Here is a 20,390-nt window from a genome sequence, read left to right as displayed (position 1 = left end):
ACTTTCACTTTTCAAATCTCGTCTTCTGAACATGCTATAGTCATGATTTTTAAGTGGTGGATAGCTCTGTGTTAGGAAAATATGTCCTGTAGATTTGGACCCCCTAGCGGCTTTTTTTGGAACTGCAGGAGCTGATTTTGACTCAAACTTTGAAAGATGTTTTATTTTTGTACACTGTACCTTGACTCTTCATTTGCAATAAAGATTGCCTTTCATGCTAAGTCTCTCAGACATTCAACATGCTAACATGGAGCTTTAGGCATAAGAGTCTAAGCTGCATCATAAACTGTTCTATAATCCGTCTTTTCATCCCTTCACCTGCTAGAGAGGAGGAGATTATCTCAGAGTAAATCGCATAAAGAAGGGTATAAACACATTAATAACAGGGTTGTAAACATATGACCCCTTTCCCTTTTTAATATTTTAAAGCATGTCCTGAGTTAAACCTCTGAAATCCTTGGTTAATTTAGAGAGTTGTGATGTACTATTGAGCATGCAAAATTTACACCAAAAAAGGTCTCTGCAGGAATAATTGGGATAATGAAATTAACAGTGCAGTGTTTCCCATGAGTCTGCTAAGGCCACACTAATCATGAATGCATAGAGGAAATCTTCTCTGTTTAAACTGTAATTATCATTGTTACTAGGAACCTTTGCTTTCTAAAGACCTTTTTTCATGTCAAATGTCTGTAGTTACAGGTATAAAATGTTTGTAATCACTATTATTGAAAGGTTGTCTTTGCTTTGCCTTTTCCAGAGAAGGAGAATAGGACTGGGAGTTCAGTGAATTTGAAAGTTTTTACTGGAGTGTGTCAGGCCACATCTGTGCTTCAAGGTTATGCGTTTGTTGCAGCAGTTACTGCTCAATATCATTGCCACACCCTGCATGTATACAGGCTACATGGAAAACGTTAAGAACATGTGCAAAGTCTCCAGTCTGTTGCTAAGTCACGGGAGGCTTGTGGACAAAACACGAAAATCCCAAGGGCCTGATTCACTCGTCGGCTGGAACAGTAAGTTAGAACAACTGTTCTCCAGCTTTTCACCCTGAAGAATCAAGAAGATAAGGTCAACAAGCAGTCCGCATACCGTAGAGGCCTTTACCGGATTTTGATTCTGTGATAGACAGAACCAATGACAGCTACAAGAACATGAGTGTGAAGATCACATTTATCAATAGAAAGACGGAGAGAGGGATGGTCTTCCATAATTGAACCCTTGGTCCAAGCCTTCTCATCACTGCACCTGTCTTTCAACTCTGGCAAGTAATGGAACACCTAAGGGAAAACTAAGCTTTTTAGCTGGACAAGATGAATTAGTTCTGAGCTGATTTTTGACCTTGACTTTGCCGAGGTGGGAACACAAATGGTACAGTGCACAGGATTGGAAGGGTTGCAAGGCACTGTGGGTGAGGGGTGAAGTCTGCTGTCTCTGATAGCCTGTTTGTGTGGGGGGGGGGGGCACTGAAGACTGATGGAGCAGGATGAGTCAGCTAGATGACTCAGTTCAGGTCTCTCTGTGGAGTCAGTTCTGCTTCAGGAGTGTGTGAACAGGTAATGAGGTATACTTTAAAGTAAAACAGCACCAAAGGAGCAATAATATGTCCCTATACAGTGGACCTTTAACTCTTTGCAGCACCAGCATTCTTCAAATTCCTTCCCTAAATGAACAGGTTATTGGATGTTTATATAGAGATTTAACAAATCAAAAGTGGGATAGACAGTATTTGAACAGCCTAAACCCACTGTTTTCATTTATTATCCTATTCATCCTACTGGAATGGTTAAGCATGTAGATGACAATAATCAGACTTTTGCATGGGCTCAGCCAATTCAAGACCATGGAAAAATATACAAATTATATGACGTGATTTTTTGAACATCTTTCATCAGCTTTTACACATTTACTGACAAGTGTTGGGCCTTCTTCTAAAGCTTCATCATGGTTCTTACATATACATGTAGTGTTAGCAATATGCTAGGAGAACTCTCTCCCTGCTAAGGCCTGGTCACTAATCTGCTGCACTTTCAGTCTGCTGGGAGATCAATACCTAATATGTAGTCCGCTGAGTGTGAATCCTGGGCTTTCCAAGAATATAGTCTACTTGATATTTTCCACCTCATTTTGCATGAGGATTGAGCTGGGTATCACACGCAGCATTGTTGCTTCAATTATATTACCGAGGAAAGCTGTAAGAAAGACCTGTGGCTGTCTCTGAGGACAATCTTGTGTTGAATATTTGATAACATAAAGAAGCACAATAATCCCCGTACAAAGACCATGCCTCCTCCCCATCTGCTTGTGGTATTCCCCCGGCCAGCACCTTTCTTAAAGGATTGTAGCTCTTTGTATCCCGTCACGTTTACAGGGTATTACAAGATCAAAAGTGTCGACGGACATTGCAGCTCCTCTACGTCAAACCAGTCACGCATGCAGTTGCAGGCTGATAGGCTTTTATTTTGCCTCAAGGCCTAAGGGGAAGTACACGCTGTAATCAGCTTTTAGACCAGGCTGCAGGAGCAAATTTGCTACAGTTAGCTGCAAAGATGGAGTATGTCATGTAGGGTTTGCTTGTTTGATGTGTTTTGTTGATAACGCTGTATGTGGCATGCATGGTAAGAGAATTGCGGCTGTGTAGAAAAGTACTGGATAAAAACTCATTATGAATCTTTGGATGAATGTGAAAAACTTATTCAGAATGGCCTGAAATGATGATGATGATGTTGAAAGGTATTAGTTTTAAAACTATAACTTTGCTGTTAGATTATCCTGCCTTCACCAGTAAGGGCTCAGAAAAGTCCCTTGGCTCTGAAAGATTTACAGGCAGGGACAGATGACTCATCGCAACTCCCTTGCCAGGGTTTATAGTTCTTTTTAATCCTTGTTATGGACAGCTTTAACATGCGATGGGTCACAGATGCCACAGATTTCACATTTTAACAGCTTGAAGATGGATATTTGAGCATATGTGTCTGACATTTCCAGATTCAAGACTCTTTGTCTGTAGATTAGAAAAAAAGAATCCTGAAGATTAATACTGAAGCAAATATCGTCAGTAGCAAAGGATATCTTGGCCAACAATTACCATGATATGTTAAAATCAATCAGGTAAACTTACTATCGATAATGATGATAATAATAATAATAATAAAGAATAGTGATATTATTAAGATACATTCTCTCATTGGTCCCTCTTAAAAGAAAATTATCAACCTTAAAATTCTAGGCATAACTGCATGCACATGCATCCTTCAAAGATTTGATAGCAGTTGTGGTTCGTATGCAAGATCAAGTCATCATTTTTTGCCATTAAATCTACAGCTGCATATATGCATTCTGTAGTCAAGGGAAGTTTCCTGTATTATTAAAAAACTGTCAAATATCAAGAAAATAATTCTGCGTTGTGCTCCAGTTCTAATCAAGTTAGATTAAAATTTGTCAACACTTACTGTCCCTTTGGGAGGCATTGAAGTGCCCTTCCCGTGATGCAATGCGGGTTTCTCCAGATATTGATCGCTCCTTGATAGGATGCAACATGTTCCAGATCTATCATCCATGTCAAGTGGCAATTACAGCTCTCATATCAAGCAATTTGGAGCAATTCTGTCCCCTTGTAAATTACCTGATTCTTTCTGTTTCTGATGCATGGCAAAATTTTTTGATTAGGAAAAATTTACCATTAGTACTCTTGTTCTAGTAATCCAAAAATCGAACAGATGGGTTGATGGGATGAAGATGTGCGAATTCTTGATAAATCTAATAAGAGATGGGCCTAACTTTATTACATGTAATTATGCATGTTGAGGATGAATAAATGTTACCAAAGTGGTGTATGGATTGGAAATGCCATTAACAGGCATCAACACTTCCAGAGGTGTTACTTGTAGACTTTTGAAAACTACCATTTCTAGCTTTAAAAAAAATAGCATCTGACCCTGAATGAAAATCTATCAGGTCTGTTTTTTTTTTCAGATTTCCAGTAACAACCAATTGGACTGCTGTTAGCCAAAGCTCATTTTAAATATGTTAACGATACAGCCCCTTCCAGCATATCATGGGATCTTCCTAATCTCCAAGCAGATGTTGGCTGCGTCTGAATCATTACGACTTCCTAGCTGCCAATTTCTGTCACAAACCACCTCCCTAACTTGTGATGGAAACAAGCAGCAAGGAAACAATTTAGCCTCCCCCCGATTAGAGCTCCTCCATGCTTTGAGATTAGGATCTTCCCACTATAGTACATTTCCCAAGTGGGTCGTACAACAATATTCAACATCTATATGTTTACCCAGTTGGATTTGACAGCAAAAACCTTTTTTGTGTGAATGGTTTTCATATGACACTTTGTCCACATAATAGACTACAGTTGTTGTACCTAATGTAAACAGTGCCAGTGAAAGTCCCCCCTGAGAGTTTGTCTTTTATTGTCTGTCAAATAAAGGTATTATATTGCACACTTTGTGATAATTCCTTTCACCCACTCCATTGCTGACGGAATACCATTTGCCTTATCTTAATTCTAAATCTCTCACAGTTAACAGCTGGAGTTCCTCATATTTCCTCCTGTAATTTCCTTTCAGTATTGAATAATTTTGTCACTTACATGTAGTCTTCTATTCTAACATTCCTCTAAAGGTCACCAGAAATAACTGTAGAGTATGTTCAGTATGTTGGTAAATCAATGAACTATACAGTTACAGTGGATTTTATAGACCACCCAAACATGTATCAAATGTATGGTCCCCTTGTACTTTATATGGTTATTGCAGTGGTTCTTCTTATCTCCGTTACAGCAAATGGAGATAAGGCCTTTCATAAGTACATTGGACAAAGATTCTTTGAGCGGCCGGCATTATTCATCTAAAAATACAGCGAGCACTTACATGAATGCAAGGAATCGGATAGCGAGCCTCATAGCCCTCAGGTCATGCCTCAAGAAGGATGGAATGTAATATCTTCAGTCTAAATGCACAGAACTTTCTGGGTGAAACAGTCATTTTAAGGACAGATTTTGTTATTCTTATGTATATCACGAAAGGTTGACATAGTCACTATCATTTCAGTCATTTTATAGCTCAGACATGCATATCACAAAAAGCCAGTCCAACCTGCCCAAGGATGTAGCTATATAGGATGCTTCCTCCCTCATATATGGCATACGATCCTGAACTGCCGGTGCAAAGTTTTGGCTCTCTTGTCTTGTTATTCAGCACTTAACGTTGACCTTAACTTTGTTTATAAAAGTACAAATAATTGAGCCATCCCCTATCACACCCTTTACCGAAGGAATTCACTGTCGCTGCCAACTGTATGTAAAATATTTTGCCGGGGATGCTGCGGGTATCGATTGGAGGTTACCGCCATACGTGGGGACCCAACCAGGAAGTAGGTAATCTAGATTAATGTGTTTAAGAAATGTAACCAATTGTGGAAATTTTTCATCCTTCCCTTCCTGTAATAAAACGATATAGAAGGTGCCTAGATTCCATAACTACTGCAGTCTTGACTTACAGTGCCGTCCAATTTCAGCAATTGGTTTGTTAGGGCGTGTTCTCTAATGGTGTTTCAATGTTGCAGCCTTGAAGCTAAGGCATGCATTTATGAGTAGCCCGTCATGAAGCTGACAATGGAGCGTATAAAATATTGAAAAGTAATCTATTTGTTACGTTTAGTTTAGTTTTCATGGTACGCTGGCATTTTCCTGTTCTCGTCTTTGTGCGGGCCTTATTGTATCCTTGTGGGAGGAACATAATGGTAATGTATACACCATGCTTCTCCAGGCAAGACAAAAACCATTGTCCGTACTTCAAAGGGCTGCTGCGGCGTGGCAAATGACAAATGGCCATGCTTTGGGCATCCCCACAGCTTGTAATAGCATCTGTAGTAGTCGGTGTGCAATGACCGGTGATGGGGCACTGCCCACTATCAAATTTTCAGGGCAGCTTCATTGGATATCGAGGTGATTCCTTCTTTTGGTGCAGGCATGTGGAAAATGTGTTGAAAGGCTTGATCATGAATTCGTAGTGTTAGGGAGGGAATGTGATCCGTGTTTACTCCTGCTCAGGTGGACTGATCCTCCAGACTTAATTCACATATGGCACCCTCTCTGTCAGACATGATATAATGAAACTAATTAGGGAGGATGGGGAATTGCTGCTGGTGTGGAAAATAATGCATGAAATGCCCTCTTCTGGATAAGGGACCAATGCTCCCGAGGACTTGACGCGACAGTAAACCTGTCGACTCTTGCAAATGACAAAAATCAATACGTAATAAAGTCCCTAATTGAATAAATATATTGGTGTTAGCGCTGAGACCCTAATGGGCATGCACGTCAAAAAGCCAGGCATTTGCAGGGGTGGCTTTATGAATGACAGTGCGCAGGCTGGTGATCCCCCAGAGTTGTGGAGCGAACCACGTCACTTCCTGATGCAGGGTGATCCCCACATGCATGCCAGCGTGTGTTGGCTAGGGATCCGGGCTGATTAGAATGAGTGGGGCCCCCGGCTTAATAGCACTGGGCGTGACAGTATTAAGAAATCCTCAGTTGGCTATTGTGTGAGATCAATTGAAATTACGCGTGCAGTCGGAGCAGGAGCCATTTCGGCGTGGTGGCTCGCCGGCACCTATTTCCTCCCGCCTGTTGGACTGTTATCTCCACTATGAGGGCTGCTGATGGATGAATGATTTGCCGACAGAGGAGCTTCAGTTTATTGTGAAGTGCGGCTTTGGGTGGTGTGATTTAGAGGATACGATGGTGGCAACGAAGACAGCTGCGGCAGCGGTGCTCCTCGTACTCCTGGCCTTGCAAGGAGCCGGAGGCTGCCCCAAGCAGTGTAAGTGTGATGCGAAGACGCAAGAAGTTGCCTGCACGGGAAAGGGGCTGACAGAAATTCCGTTCGGATTACCTGTGGATTCCAAGCGGCTGATTATCACGGACAACAACATCGCCGAAGTGACGGGGAGACAGCTGAGTAAGCTCTCCCTGCTGGAGTATCTCGAGCTCTCCAACAACAAAATCTCCAAGATCCATTCTGGAGCCTTCAAGAAGCTGGTCAAGCTACGATCCCTCCTCCTTGCAGGTAATAATCTGACAATGATATACAAAAATACCTTTGATGGCCTGGACAATTTGACGTATTTAGATTTGAACAGTAACAACTTGCTTTTGCTCCAGGAGAACATCTTCAGTAATTTACCCCGCCTAGATACTCTTAAGCTTGGGGACAATCCGCTCATTTTTGTCCAAGAAAAAGCCTTCAAGGGCTTGCCAGGTCTGAGAGAGTTTGTGATGAAGAATACCAACATAACCATTATGCCATACACCGCTATTCGGTCACTCTCAGGCCTTGTGACTTTAAGGTTATCACAAGATAACTTCGACACAATACAAGACAGGCCCTTCAAAGGTATGAGAAAATTGAAAAAGCTGTACCTGACCGACTGGAAGAAGCTTTCTAGTCTTGGTGATGATGTGTTTCGTGGCCTCAACCTAGACTTACTATCTTTAAAAAGGGCACAGCTGTCTACAGTGCCAGTGAAGGCTCTGAGACGTTTGAGGCATTTAAAAGCTCTAGTTCTAACCGGCCTTCCAATCAAAAGACTGATGAGGAATTCTTTCAAAAAATTGCCAAAATTAGAAGAGCTGTACCTAAATGATATGGGACTCATTTCTGTTAGTGCCAGTGCCTTTTATGGTCTGAAGAGGCTGAAAATCTTGGACCTGTCCAACAATCATTTGACTACTCTTTACCGTGACTGCTTTGGCACAAGTTCGGTGCCCAGCTTGCAAGTGTTCAACCTAGCAGACAACCCCTGGAATTGCAACTGTGAGTTGCAGTGGTTAATGGAAATCCTACGGACCATTCCTGAAAGTGGGAACTCTGTGTACTGCGACGAACCCCAAAACCCTGACGACCCAACGGTCCTTATCCCCTTGCGGAACATGACAGCACAAATTGCCGCTCAGTCATGCAAGCCACCGACCGTCGCCGTGAGATTTGGGGACCCCGATGCAAACGAAACAGTGAAGGTGGGGGCCACAGTAGTTATCCATTGTAACGCTACCGGGGATCCCGCCCCGATCATAGAGTGGGGTGGGCCATGGGGACAGGGGCGTCTGACCATCTCCACTCACAACGAATACGAGGAAAAAAATCACTACCTGGCACTAAATCCAGACGCCCTGGTTGTAAGAGAAGTGAAAGGCAAAGACAGCGGGAATTACACCTGTTTTGCAAGGAACGGGGCAGGAACAGCACAGGCAATCATACAGTTACGTGTTCAGGGTAAAATGAAGAATCCCGACCCGGAGCAGCGCATAGGGCGAAACGGGAACAATCCCTTCTCAAACTCAACACTGAAGAGCAACCAGTCCGACTATCCGGCAACATTCGACCAACTCTTTCCAATCCTTCTGGGCAGTATTCTAATGGGGAGTGGCACATTTTTGGCTGTAGTCATTCTATGTTTGATAGTGTTCCTCATCCTGAGCAAGGCAAAGAAACCAAGGGGACCTGATCTTGGGGATGAGTATGTAGCGGCTTCTCACGATTCAGGTGGCGCAGGAGGTGGAAAAGGAAGAAAACTAAGGACCAAGATCTAATCTGTGCCACCGTACATCATCCCACCGTCATCCAACAACAGTTCCTGCGAAACTTATTGTTGGCGATGTTGGAAAGGGTGGGTGAACTCCATTACTTGCTTGCTGAGTTTATGAGCAAAAATGAAGAACTGTATACCATAGCTGAAGGGCAGAAGATCCTTTGCAGCACTATCATGAGGGTTGGTAAGTCCGTGATTTATGGTAGAGAAAGAATGGGGCACAGACATGGAGCACTTTGGTGCTTTCATTTGACCCTGGGGAGCAATTTCTCTGGTGTTGGCAATTTTTAAGCTGCAATTAGTGGGGAGGAGACTGAATCCCTAGGACAGCTTAGAGGCTGCAATGTCGTAAGCTTGGCCACCTCGCCATTAAAAGAGGCAAATGTACCAAGTGGCCTCGGTGTGTTCATTCTTCCTAATGTGGCAATGGGGTCAGCCAAAGTCACCACAGTAATGAATTTTCGGAACTGTTGCTCTCCACCTGTTCACAGTGACGTCCAAGTTTGATTGGTGATGCGATAAACATAAGCTGAGTTGGGACCGGATTACATTCATGTTGTGTTAAATGTAGCCTGGCTCTAGCCGATCACAGCCAAACTGACTAAAGCTCTGCCTTTACAACCCAAGTCAGCCAGTCTAATCTTTTGAGCTGTACATTCACTTATTCTACAGGTTGTTTTTGCCATAAACGTTTAAATGACTGTACACATTTATGCACACTGGTGGGTTCGGGTCATTCCCCGATGATTAGAAAGGAAGTGCATTGACGACATAGTAGCTGCCCTCAAGGCACAGGAGGAAGAAAGTGTATCAAAATTGAGCTGACAATTCCTCGGAGGGAGATACGAAGTCCATTTTAGGTCCAGCCTGTAAATAGTGTAAGATGAGCTCTGGTCGTTGGCTGAACGGGAAACCGTCACGCTCCAAAATAGGGTGTGGCAGGTGCTCTGGGAAACGCCAGTTGATAAATTTGCATCAAGGAATATTTTTATCTCATTGGGGCTCTCTGGAGTGGTGCGTGTTAGTTATGGTGTGGTTGGTGGAGCAGGATAATATGTATCGCTGCTTTTACCTCATATCAGCAGTGGGATAATTGTGAAGAAACATGGCAGATTTTGTCGGGAGTACTCATTTGCAAATGTCTTGTGGGACTCTGTATGCAATTTGTCTTCTCCTGTCTTACAATTCGTGTAACATTGATAACATCAGTGCAACTGAGGCCAGCACCTATAGCTTTCATCACACAAATTCTCGGCTTTTTTTTTGAGGCTCATTCAATGTATCAGTACTTGTTTGATGGTAGCAGCTTTAAGGTTATATAATTATGCTCTGATTTTCACCGTTTGGTATCAGACTGTATAACATTCCTGACCCAATCTGCGGTATAACTCCACATACGTAGTGCGGCTATGGTATAACATCAGGGAGAAATCCAATAAACGTGGCCATCAAATCAGGGCATTCTTCCTTGGCAGCATGCGTAGGCATGCACCTGTGAAAATATGGAACTGGGACCGGGTATAAAAAGGGTTGGCTCGTATATAACTAGCATTGAGCTCAAGGAGGGGGAATATATGACAAATTGTATATTTTCTTTTACTTTTGTTCTAATATTATACAGTAGCATGGTAAGAAAGTATTCAGCCAAGCCTATATTTCTACTAAAAGACACAAACGCTATAATGTACAAGAGACCTTTGATAATTAAATCTATGGATTATTACAATCTCCTGAAGGCCTTATGGTTTCAGCATCCTGTGTAGATGTTACATGATGAACGATCCAATAATATGGATTCAGCCCTGCTTTTGATTATTGGATACATCTGCAGGATTTTTGATGATTTTTCATTTTAAGAGGATTTATGATATAAACTGAGGATGTATCTCAGAAATGCCTGGTATTAAGAAATGCTTAATATTGAGAAGTCTAGTAATACTAAATGTATTTATTTCTAAAACTCCAGTATCACAATTTTAACATTTTTTAAATGATGAATGTTATGCTAATACCATGTCTGCCTGCAACAGATTCGCAATCCATTTTGTCCACATGAATAATTGTCTTCCCGGAGTTCCCTGGAAACCTTCCATTTTTGCAGAAAATTCATTTCTTAAGAAAAATTACTTCACCTATCCCATTCCTATTAGAGAAGGGTTTGATAAATTGACATGTTTTCAGTGCAGATCCATATGCGGCGGCATTGGTTGAAATTTCATTGGGCTGTCCATTCTTTGAGCAATATAGATGGCAAACAGATTTTCAGTCTTACGGAGGGGTTATGAAAGGCCATACGCAATACCAAAGAGACGAAAATGGATAACACTCGAAGCCCTTCAGTCAACAAATTTGTGTGGTTAGATTTGTCTTTGGTTACAATTTATCAAGTAGTTTCCACCGCCGTGCTGTATTTTACATCATCAGGTCAGGCCTATTTCTCAGATCGTTATGCAACAAGGTGATTCTTCAGTTCCCCAACAGACGGAATTTAATTACCGCTCAGCGAAATGGTCTTTGACAGGCCAGAACCAGAATTGCTTTGTTAGGCCCTCCGCCTAGCATATTAAGCTTCTCATGTGTGTCCTGCACATAAATTTCCCTGCCAGGCTTCTCTGCTAAGGAAATCCCGGAGTTGAGTGTTGAGACGGGTCAAACTAATTTCTACGTTTTCCCGGAATTGTCTCCAACAGGTGCGAAGCAGCGACAGTTTTTCTATGAAACGTCGATCCATCGGATACCTTCCAATTAGAAATGACTTCCCCGGTTTCGTGCAGGTCAAGTCAATTTTTTTGGCCATTATGAAACAAGGGCATCCTTTCTTCCGAACAAATGGCTGTGATGATATATCATTAGGGGCCCTGGCAGGGGGTGCTGTGAGTGGTATAATCTGGCGTTATTCAACACGTGTACCTGCCAATTTTCCATTGAAATGAAACTGACTTTAGAGAACGGGAACCCATAGATTGTTATAATGAGAGAAGCATTATTTACGTTGTCCCTTGATCAAATTTTCTAATATTTCTCCAGTGTAAAAATACAGTCCTGAGAACAATAGTTTATTGCTATTTTAAACGTGGCAACAAAAATCCTAAGCTTGAGCCAGCGATTACCTTCTACGTGTTGACATGTGCAAAAGGAAGCCAGAAACAGGTGGCTAGATTTACCATGTTGCTCAGAGTATTGATTTTCGCAGCGGAGTATGAAGACGAATGTTTCAGGGTTATCTTTACACTGTAGAAGGCCAGTGCAACATGTAATGGCAAAGGTTTCTAAGTCTTAAATCAACCTAAAGTAGGTGTGTTTGCTAATCCCTATCTCAGGGTGGTTTATCAGTGGTCTGCATCTCCACTCTTCATTATGGAGTATCGGGTAATTGTGCTGCTGAGCTGATAAGTCAACTACTTGGCATTGCTCACCACTCATCAACAGATATTATCAGCTTGGAATGATGAAAACCAGTTACTCGCAACGGAAAGATAATGATAACAGTCTGTTCCTTCTAGTAACATAGTCCAGCAACTGACTGTAGGCTTCAAAATCCTCAATGTTTAGTATTGAAACGTTAGGAAAGGGAACGTAGTTTCAATGTTTTTTTGCAGGTAAATTTTGGCTTATCCAATGGTTGAAGAAGAAAAAAGTGTTTTATGTACAGATGCAATTTTTAAAAAAATTAAGTGTAACCTTATACCAATAGTAGACACAACAATGGAGCATAATACATGCATTTCATCATCATCATCAACTACAACATTATAGTTGACGCATGTAGTAGCTACATGTCTTGAGGCAGGCCATCTACCAGTACTTTAAAGCCAGGTTAGTGGAGAAATAGCATTCAACGCTATCTCTTTCCTTATTGTCTTCCTCTTATCTGTGAGGTAATAAGTCTGAAGCCATGAAAAGGTGCTACTGCATGTCAAAGATGTCATCTCTGAACCAGATCTTTCAGGAGTTATTAGCACATTACGCAGCTGAGCAACTTCCCAGTAGTCCTCTATGATCTGATCTTGAATATTTCATGGGCATCTTGCCCCAAGGTCAATTAACCATTTGTCTGAGGCTGTGTTGAAGACCTTTGACACCCACAAAAGATGGACGAGCTAGCCTCCTAATTGTTGCATATCAGAACCATCTACAAATCTTCCCAGCTTGGTTGCGCTTTAAAGCCCCTGACAATTGCCACGTTATTGCAGTGTTTATCTTATTTGCTGAGTTTGCAAGCATAAGTAAGCTCGTTTTGATTTTCCTGAAGTTCTTCTTTTGCAACACCCATTTGACTCATCATCATGTTAGTGTTTACAGGGGGAGGGGTATTTCAACCCTTATTATTAAAATAAAAATTAAGAAGAAAAAAATTGATAATCTGAAAGTGGAAATTTAGCATTTGACCCTTATTTGGCTTGGAAAATTCCTTAGCTCCAATCTCCTGCAATGAGGAAATGTTCAAAGCTACATTTCAGAAGCCATTCCCTCTAGCTTTCTGCCATAGTACCGTTTACCTGTTGAACAGTTATCTGATGGAAGAAATGCTGCCAGTATTATGAAGTTGCAATATCTACTGGTGCTTCAGCAGGGTTTCAGACTTTTTGGTCAACATTTTGCCAAAAGCCATGTCTGCATGTGGACACTGTGTCTGTGTCATACATTCTTAGTCTTTTCATAACACCCATTTCATCTGAAATTGGTCGGCCAGCCAGGTGTGCACCTGTCTGCCAGAGAGTAGCAGGTGGACGCAGAAATTCATCACATGACCCCCCTCCTCCTCACCATGTCTGACAAGTGTGACCAATGGGCTCTTGTATTGATTCTTACCAACTGGTTGCATTGAATGTCTGGCAGAATTCACCCATGCCATCTATGATGAAATTCGCTGTTGTTTGGCAACATCTGGTCTCGCTGGCCATTGATGGGCCTGCAGAAGCAATCATCCTGTCACAAGTCAGACCCGTCATGCCCCAAATAAGGTCAAGGGTTCAGAATATCCATCCACTTTAGCCATTCGAAAAGGTGGAATCAACAGTTGACAAGGCCTCAACAGAAAAACTTTTGGTATTGTGTATTTGCATCTCTCATCCAAGAAGATTTTTGATCCAGATTTTTTCTTCAAAAATTACAGATGACATGATAGAAGTCTTGTCAGAAAACAACATGAGATAACAGTTTATTTACCAGGATCCAATGATTTTATATGTTTACAAGAGACCAAATTCTTTGCTATTTCAAAAAGATGTACTTGTCCATGGTGCTGAACAAATGGTCATTGTTAGTTCCAACACAGAATGGCCATTTTTCCTCATGAAGGACATTTCGTATTCCGACTGCATGTAAATGAGAAAGACAAGATTACTGCCACTTCCTTTTGTAATGGCCTGAGTAAATTCTGCCACTGACTATAGAGTGAGTGGGAAGAAAATACAGTTAAGGCAGAACTACCATGTTATAGATGCTGACATGCTAGGTAATATTGTTCTGTACCAGTTGAATGAATGTAAATTCCATTCACCATGTATGCGCACATCTGCCATAGATTGTTCTTGACACAGTGTCTCATCAACTGATCTTATGAAGAGATATGCCATCTATTTATCTGAACTTCTAGATCTTCTTGCCTAAATCTATACTGTGTATGAGTGGCTTTGTTATAGTCTCAACCCTAGTCTCGAGTGATTGCTTTTATCTGGCCTTTCCAAATTGTCTGGTCATAAATATACAGATTATTATTCCTTGGGAACCAATTTTTGCATTGTTGCACACATCCATGGCGCCAAAGGCTGTTAAGGCAGTGGCTATGGGGCCGCCAGAGGGTTGTAAAAACAGTCCGTATAAATCTTGTTAAGACAGACAATAATATTCAAATTAAGTCAATTTTTGTTGCCAGATGGAAGGTTGCCGGGTCAATATGGAAGGACAGTGACCCTGAGAAGAAATTTATGGAGGATGATGAAATATCGATTATGATACAAAGCAGACATGCATGCAGGAGAGCAGTGGGCTGGACAACAAATTTAGGAATGGAAGCTTGTTATAATGAGAGGGAGTTTTGTTGGCAAAGTTCCTGTTCTTGACAAATGTTCCAGCCGAAGAAAATATGCTTCTTGGAACTGGACTTGTTTCTGAAGCTTTCTATTGTCAAAAGAAAACGTGTTATTTCTGATTTGGGAAATAAATGTAGCTACCTTTTTGTTTTTAAAGTGGCATGACATTTTCGTCCTCGCAGAAATGAGTAGAGCCTAGAGGGTTGCAACTTAAACCTTCCATTAGCTTCTTTTCCACAGTCCATTCCCGCAGCCCAGAAACGTCTCTATTGGTTTGGAATGCAACAGTCACACTCCATTAAGAAGTAGCAGCCAGTACTTTGCATTGCTGCTTAGAGAGATGGAGACAGGATTGATCCATCAGAAAGGCTGCCAGCTGTAGCTCTCTCCATTCCCAGATGGCCACCTAGGTTCTTCCTCATAAGGTGTTGGCAGACTCAAAGCCTCTGGTCTCATCATCACGTCCAAATGGTGGATGGCCTAATCAGTTACTACATCTCCGCTGATTTTCTCTCAAATCCCCGCTGATAATCAGCCAAATGCCATTTCAATTGTCCAAGCACTTGCACTGGGTAGTAAGGACAGTTGAACACCCACCCCATCAATCTTTGTTTTTTGTCCCTATATGTTGTTACCAGATCTTCATCATGATACCTTCAAATGAGTCTCAGTTTTGTTTAGAATTCAAGTGCATATTGAAACATGTCAACAGTTTAAAAAAGAACCCAGAATTCTTGTTCACCATCTTCTGGTTGCTCAGTATAGACAGGTCTTGTTGAAATTCAAAGTGTCAACACATGCCAGGATTACTGTTTACTGTACAAAAGCTCCTAGCATAAGTATGGTATACTAAGTATGCTATACAGTCTGCTGCTTGTTGACAGGATCGTCATTCTTAAATGGACATTCATTCCAAGACTAATCACAGAAGTAAAAGCTGTCCTATACAAATTGATGGGATGTTCATTCATTAGTGTCTGCCATTACAACGTAGAAGATCTGTCTTCCCGTCATTCCACAATTAACCCGTTTTTCTGGCCCTAACCTGTTTTTTCTACCTAACCATGCATTGACCATCCTCCTACCTTTGCTCATACAAGCTCACCCAAGACAAGTTCAGATTCCTCAGGTTTTGAAAAGTGGTCTCTTGAAGCAATAAAGGGAGCGTCAACCCCAGAGGTTGTTTGATAGTCTGGGGGCCCTCTGGTAGATTTACGTTCTGTTATTACAGCACCATTCTTACACTGCTCTCCGATATGGTACACGACTTAACACAACGGTGGGGCTTGTCCTCCAAGAATACTAAACAGGCCCTTGTCAGTGTGGCCACTCGGTTAGATGGCTTCACCTGCAGTCTGGATTATAGAGGGCTAAAGGCATAAACCTCTCGTCCACCCACGCTTCGAATTGGAAAGAACAGAAATATTAGTTATGAAACTATTGCCACTGGTGGTCAGCGAGGTCAGTGTAGAAAAGAAAGTTAAAATGAAAAGGTGTGGGTGTGTAATACATGAAGGTTGGTGACACTGAGGGTGAATCACTCTCATCTTACAAACTTATCGTGTAAGATGAACAATGAAAAAGTAGTGTCACAGGTCATCAACACAGATTGGAAAGTAAGAATGAAACTCCATGTCTCATCACTTGTTGTACAACACCTGTTGTTCTGAGATACAGCCTTTTCCTTGGTTAAAAGTGCAGGACTTTGCTGTATCACTTGCTTAACAGAGCTTGTTTCACTAATTGGTTCGTGTTATGATCACAATCTTCAAAGCCTCGGTGTGGAACAGTGTTATCAGTCCGCACGGTGTCAAGGACTTGAACCAAGGAGAAGTTCCTTCTTTCTATTTCTGTCGTGTCTGAATCATTCATCAAGGAATCATTTCCATGCCACAAACCATGTATAATCAATCACCAACAGGCCACCAAAGGGCTGTGAAGCTTTTATTACAATCATACAGTAAACTGAGTCTGATTCTCCCCACACCCAGGATATTAGACATATTCATCACTGCCTGCGATCTCCGTAGTCATCAGCATGAACAATAATTTATTTCAGGGCTTGGAGACGGTTAATTGACTCCATATTAGGAGCACACTTGATTAATTATTCAGAGCTATCCACCCATTCTGCGGTTGCCTTTCTGTCGGGTGCACAGGGAGGCAATTTGTAGGCAGTAACTCAACTTCTTCCACTCAATGCAAGGCTGTCTTCCCAACATGTTGTTTGACCTTTCAATATATGATGGGGATTTCATGCATTGAAGAGACGAGCCTGCCATGAAAATGGTATACATTCTGTCAGAATTTGCTGTGTCCAGCAGGGTGCACTTGGCTATGTACTTGAAATAAGCCTGAGGTAAAAGCATAATAACCGTCTCAAAATTGCCTCCCGTCTTTGTCTCACAAATATGAAAGTAATGGTTATGGTAATGTATGCGCAAATACATTATAAGAAGAGTAAAAACTGCAGGGATTTTCTATCCAGTGGATGGATATGTCGGGGAGGGGTGCACAGAATTGACTGAGAATAGCTGCACTATTGTGGAGTTTGAGTGGCAGTTGGTTCAGCAATGTGGAACAAAAACTCATCAAACAAAGGGATTTACTTTTCCAATGCCCATTTTAGTAAGTCAGGAATACCTTTAATCTATATCATGTGCATTGAATCATAACAGATATACAGCCGGCCTCTTTCAGCTTTCAAATCGGATACGGTATGTCTTCTTACAATCCGTGATTTGCAGTCATTTTACCATTTTCATACATTATCAGGAAGTGATAATAAGCTTTGCAAAGATGTCAGAGTTACTTTTATGTTCATAACCAAACTCACGTCCTCCGTATTCATCTATAAGATAGAGGTTGGCAATGTTTGTGGTAACTAAATGTACGTGTACACAGGAAACTCATGTGACAAAATCGCAGTGATAGATAGGTAATACAACTAACCTGCTGGCTGCTACCAAATTGCTGCATCATATTAGCCTTGAGCAGTATGAAAAAAAAAAATTTGGTTAGGCTAGTGTCTAAAATTGATTTGATAAGCTAGTGTGTACATATTCTAATATTCCTAAGACCCATGGGTACACTTAATGTAGTACTGATGACAAATTTCCTCCCAAAAAATGAAGTAGTGATCATGAGGTACTCTTTTGCTTTAATTTATGGTTTTAGTCTCAGATGCACTGGTCTTAGCCTTGTGTAGTAAATACGTAGTGGGACATTTCAGTACAGACTGCTGAAGACTACTTGAATTCTAATGACACCACCACACGTTAAGCCTCACCAAGCAAATCCCAAATTATTAGCCCATGCTGTAAAACCTTACCCACTGATGGGTTGGACCGAGGTAATCTAATCAGTAGACAATGGCTTTCCCATAAAGCACGTCATACCCCAGGTAACTGTGACAAGGGGCTTCCCAAAATGTAAAGGAGATCTAGAGCTGACTTGGGGTTTCAGTCTATATTTTGTAGTCTTTGGTATTCTCATAATTTTTGATAAAACAAGCAAACCATTTCAGATGATAAAATCAGATTATTTCCATAAACAGTAGGGTTGACTCATAGGGTGATGAGTGTGATGGGTTACCTTTCTAATACCTGTCTAGTACCAATTCTAAACATTGGTCTGCATCATATACTAGAAAATCATTGATGCAGACCCTACAGCTTGCATTTCCAATGCGAGGAAAACTACAAACTGCAATCCGTCAGTTTGATCAAATTGGTCTTATACATGGAGCACTTTAGCTCTCTAATGTAAAGTGCATCATTTGCAGTAATGTGGTTGTTGACTTGGCGTCCGAGAGAGTAATTGGAAAGTTACAATGTCTACAGGCTGAGTTGGTGATGAAAACATTTCTATGCTGAGGAAAGTGTTGCCAGTACTGTCGTGACTTTGACTGCTCCAGGCCACACAAGGACCCTGTGAACCATGGATGGGTAGATTACTGCGAAATGTTATGTTTACAATGACGACGTGGGAGCGCATAAAATTCGAGGCAATCCACGATCGTATTCTGCACGGCACTCGTAATCAGCAGACTTGTGCGATGTGCGTTGACATTGATACCCATCAAGAATGGTGGCTGGTTTTCCACCATATTGTAATCTTTATATGTGAAGTCTGGATTCCCTGGCGGGACTTTGACTGTACAGCATTTAATAAGTAGTGCAAAGCAATTATATCTAGCATGTTCTGTACATGTGGCAATGTGAGCTGCCCGTGAGAGCCTGCCTTATGTGATGTGTTACTGCATATCAGTACCAGTTGTCCTATAGAAACATGGTCGGCAAACGTGAGGCCAGGTTGCAAAAAGTTGTACAGCATCCATGTTGAGATGTGAAAGAATATTATGGTGTTTCTCTTGACTTAATGAAGGTGATTTCAATCTTGCTGATTCTGTTGTAGCAGTTGAGAGAAAGAAAAAGATGATTACCACTGTTTACAACAAGGTTTTTCCGGTCAGGGTTTCTATGAATATGTATGATGGAAGTAGTCTTTTAAGGTGACAAAGATTACAATATTGCACCTTTCTTGGCAAACTTTTGCTAAGAAAGGTGTTCAATTTTAAACACAACCCTTGAATCATGTGTGAAAGTTCAGTTGAATTTTGTAGTGCCATTTCTAACTGCCTACTGTCAGAATACAACAGGTTTGAGAAGCACACCCAAATTATGCTGTACAGTTTGTGAAAAAAAGTCATCATTCTCAGAAATTGACCTGAAATGATGACAATATGTTCCTTACACAAATGTTGTATTGGCAGATTTTCCCAGTATACATTTCAAGAAACATCAGATTATCTCATACATAGATGCATATAATATGTATAGAGAAGCATATCCCTGTGTCAGTGATATGAACACAATTGTACACAGTACTAGTGTGCACACAATTGTCTTGTGTCATTCAGACTTTTAGCATTCATTCGGGACATGTGGGTTTGACATGCCTTACCTTACATGAAATATCAAGCAGTCATATTGCAGCTTTGTATAGAAATATAAACCAGACTGCGGATATTGATAAGATCATGCCAAGAACATCCTTCTATATGTGTTGTAATCTTAAGTACATGTAACTAAGTTTGAAGAAAATTATTTTTGCAACAATATGTACTCAAGAACCCTGGAGATTTCTTTTATAAAAAAAACTTGCTAAAAGAAGGGCTGCCACAGGTTAAGATTACCCATGATTATAGCAGTTCCATAGCGACAGAATGATCAGCAAGATGATAGCGGTCGCTACAACAGGAAGAGGAATTCACGATGAAATTGTAACACATCATACAAACCTAAGTTGTGACGATCGTGATGTGTTTGTGACAAATCATGATATTTTGAATAGCAGATGACAACATTTATCTGCTGTACATTCAGTTGGTCATCTAAATTCTGTCCTTCGCTGTTTGATATATTGGAAATCTCCAGATCTCTCCAAGTGATTCGACCATTTGGACAAAGTTGCCAGTAATGCGCCGTCTGCAGTCAATCCTGTCAGCCGTTGTATGTGACATATGCAGTTCATTTTTGCCTTTAGTGATCCTCATGCACCAATAGTGTATTCAGGGACATAAACCTGTGGCTCCACTTCAGACTTGGTCCTCCTGTTGATGAGAATGAATGATGTATTATACGTCCTTGGCATTTCTTGCCATCCATATTGTGAAATGCACTTCCTGGCTGCGCACTGCATCAATGTTCTGAGAGAGGATTAATGTGATAAGGATTTTCTAGTAATTCC

The 20,390-nt window shown here is 41.2% G+C and overlaps 1 protein-coding gene and 1 long non-coding RNA gene across 2 annotated transcripts in view; both read left to right on the top strand.

Moving 5' to 3' along the window:
- LOC136435455 (uncharacterized) overlaps nucleotides 1-20,390 on the top strand; it is a 242,786-nt gene that overhangs the window by 51,618 nt on the left and 170,778 nt on the right. The window lies entirely within an intron of this gene.
- Nucleotides 6,368-13,206, top strand: LOC136435454 (leucine-rich repeat and immunoglobulin-like domain-containing nogo receptor-interacting protein 3). The gene has a single exon (XM_066428972.1). The coding sequence runs from the start codon at nucleotides 6,680-6,682 to the stop codon at nucleotides 8,603-8,605; it is 1,926 nt and encodes a 641-aa protein (XP_066285069.1). The 5' UTR covers nucleotides 6,368-6,679; the 3' UTR covers nucleotides 8,606-13,206.

This window comes from Branchiostoma lanceolatum, chromosome 5, assembly GCF_035083965.1.
Source record: "Branchiostoma lanceolatum isolate klBraLanc5 chromosome 5, klBraLanc5.hap2, whole genome shotgun sequence".
NCBI classification, from domain to species: domain Eukaryota; kingdom Metazoa; phylum Chordata; class Leptocardii; order Amphioxiformes; family Branchiostomatidae; genus Branchiostoma; species Branchiostoma lanceolatum.
Note: the sequence above shows the minus strand (reverse complement) of the source record. Positions and strands in the feature narration are given on the sequence as shown.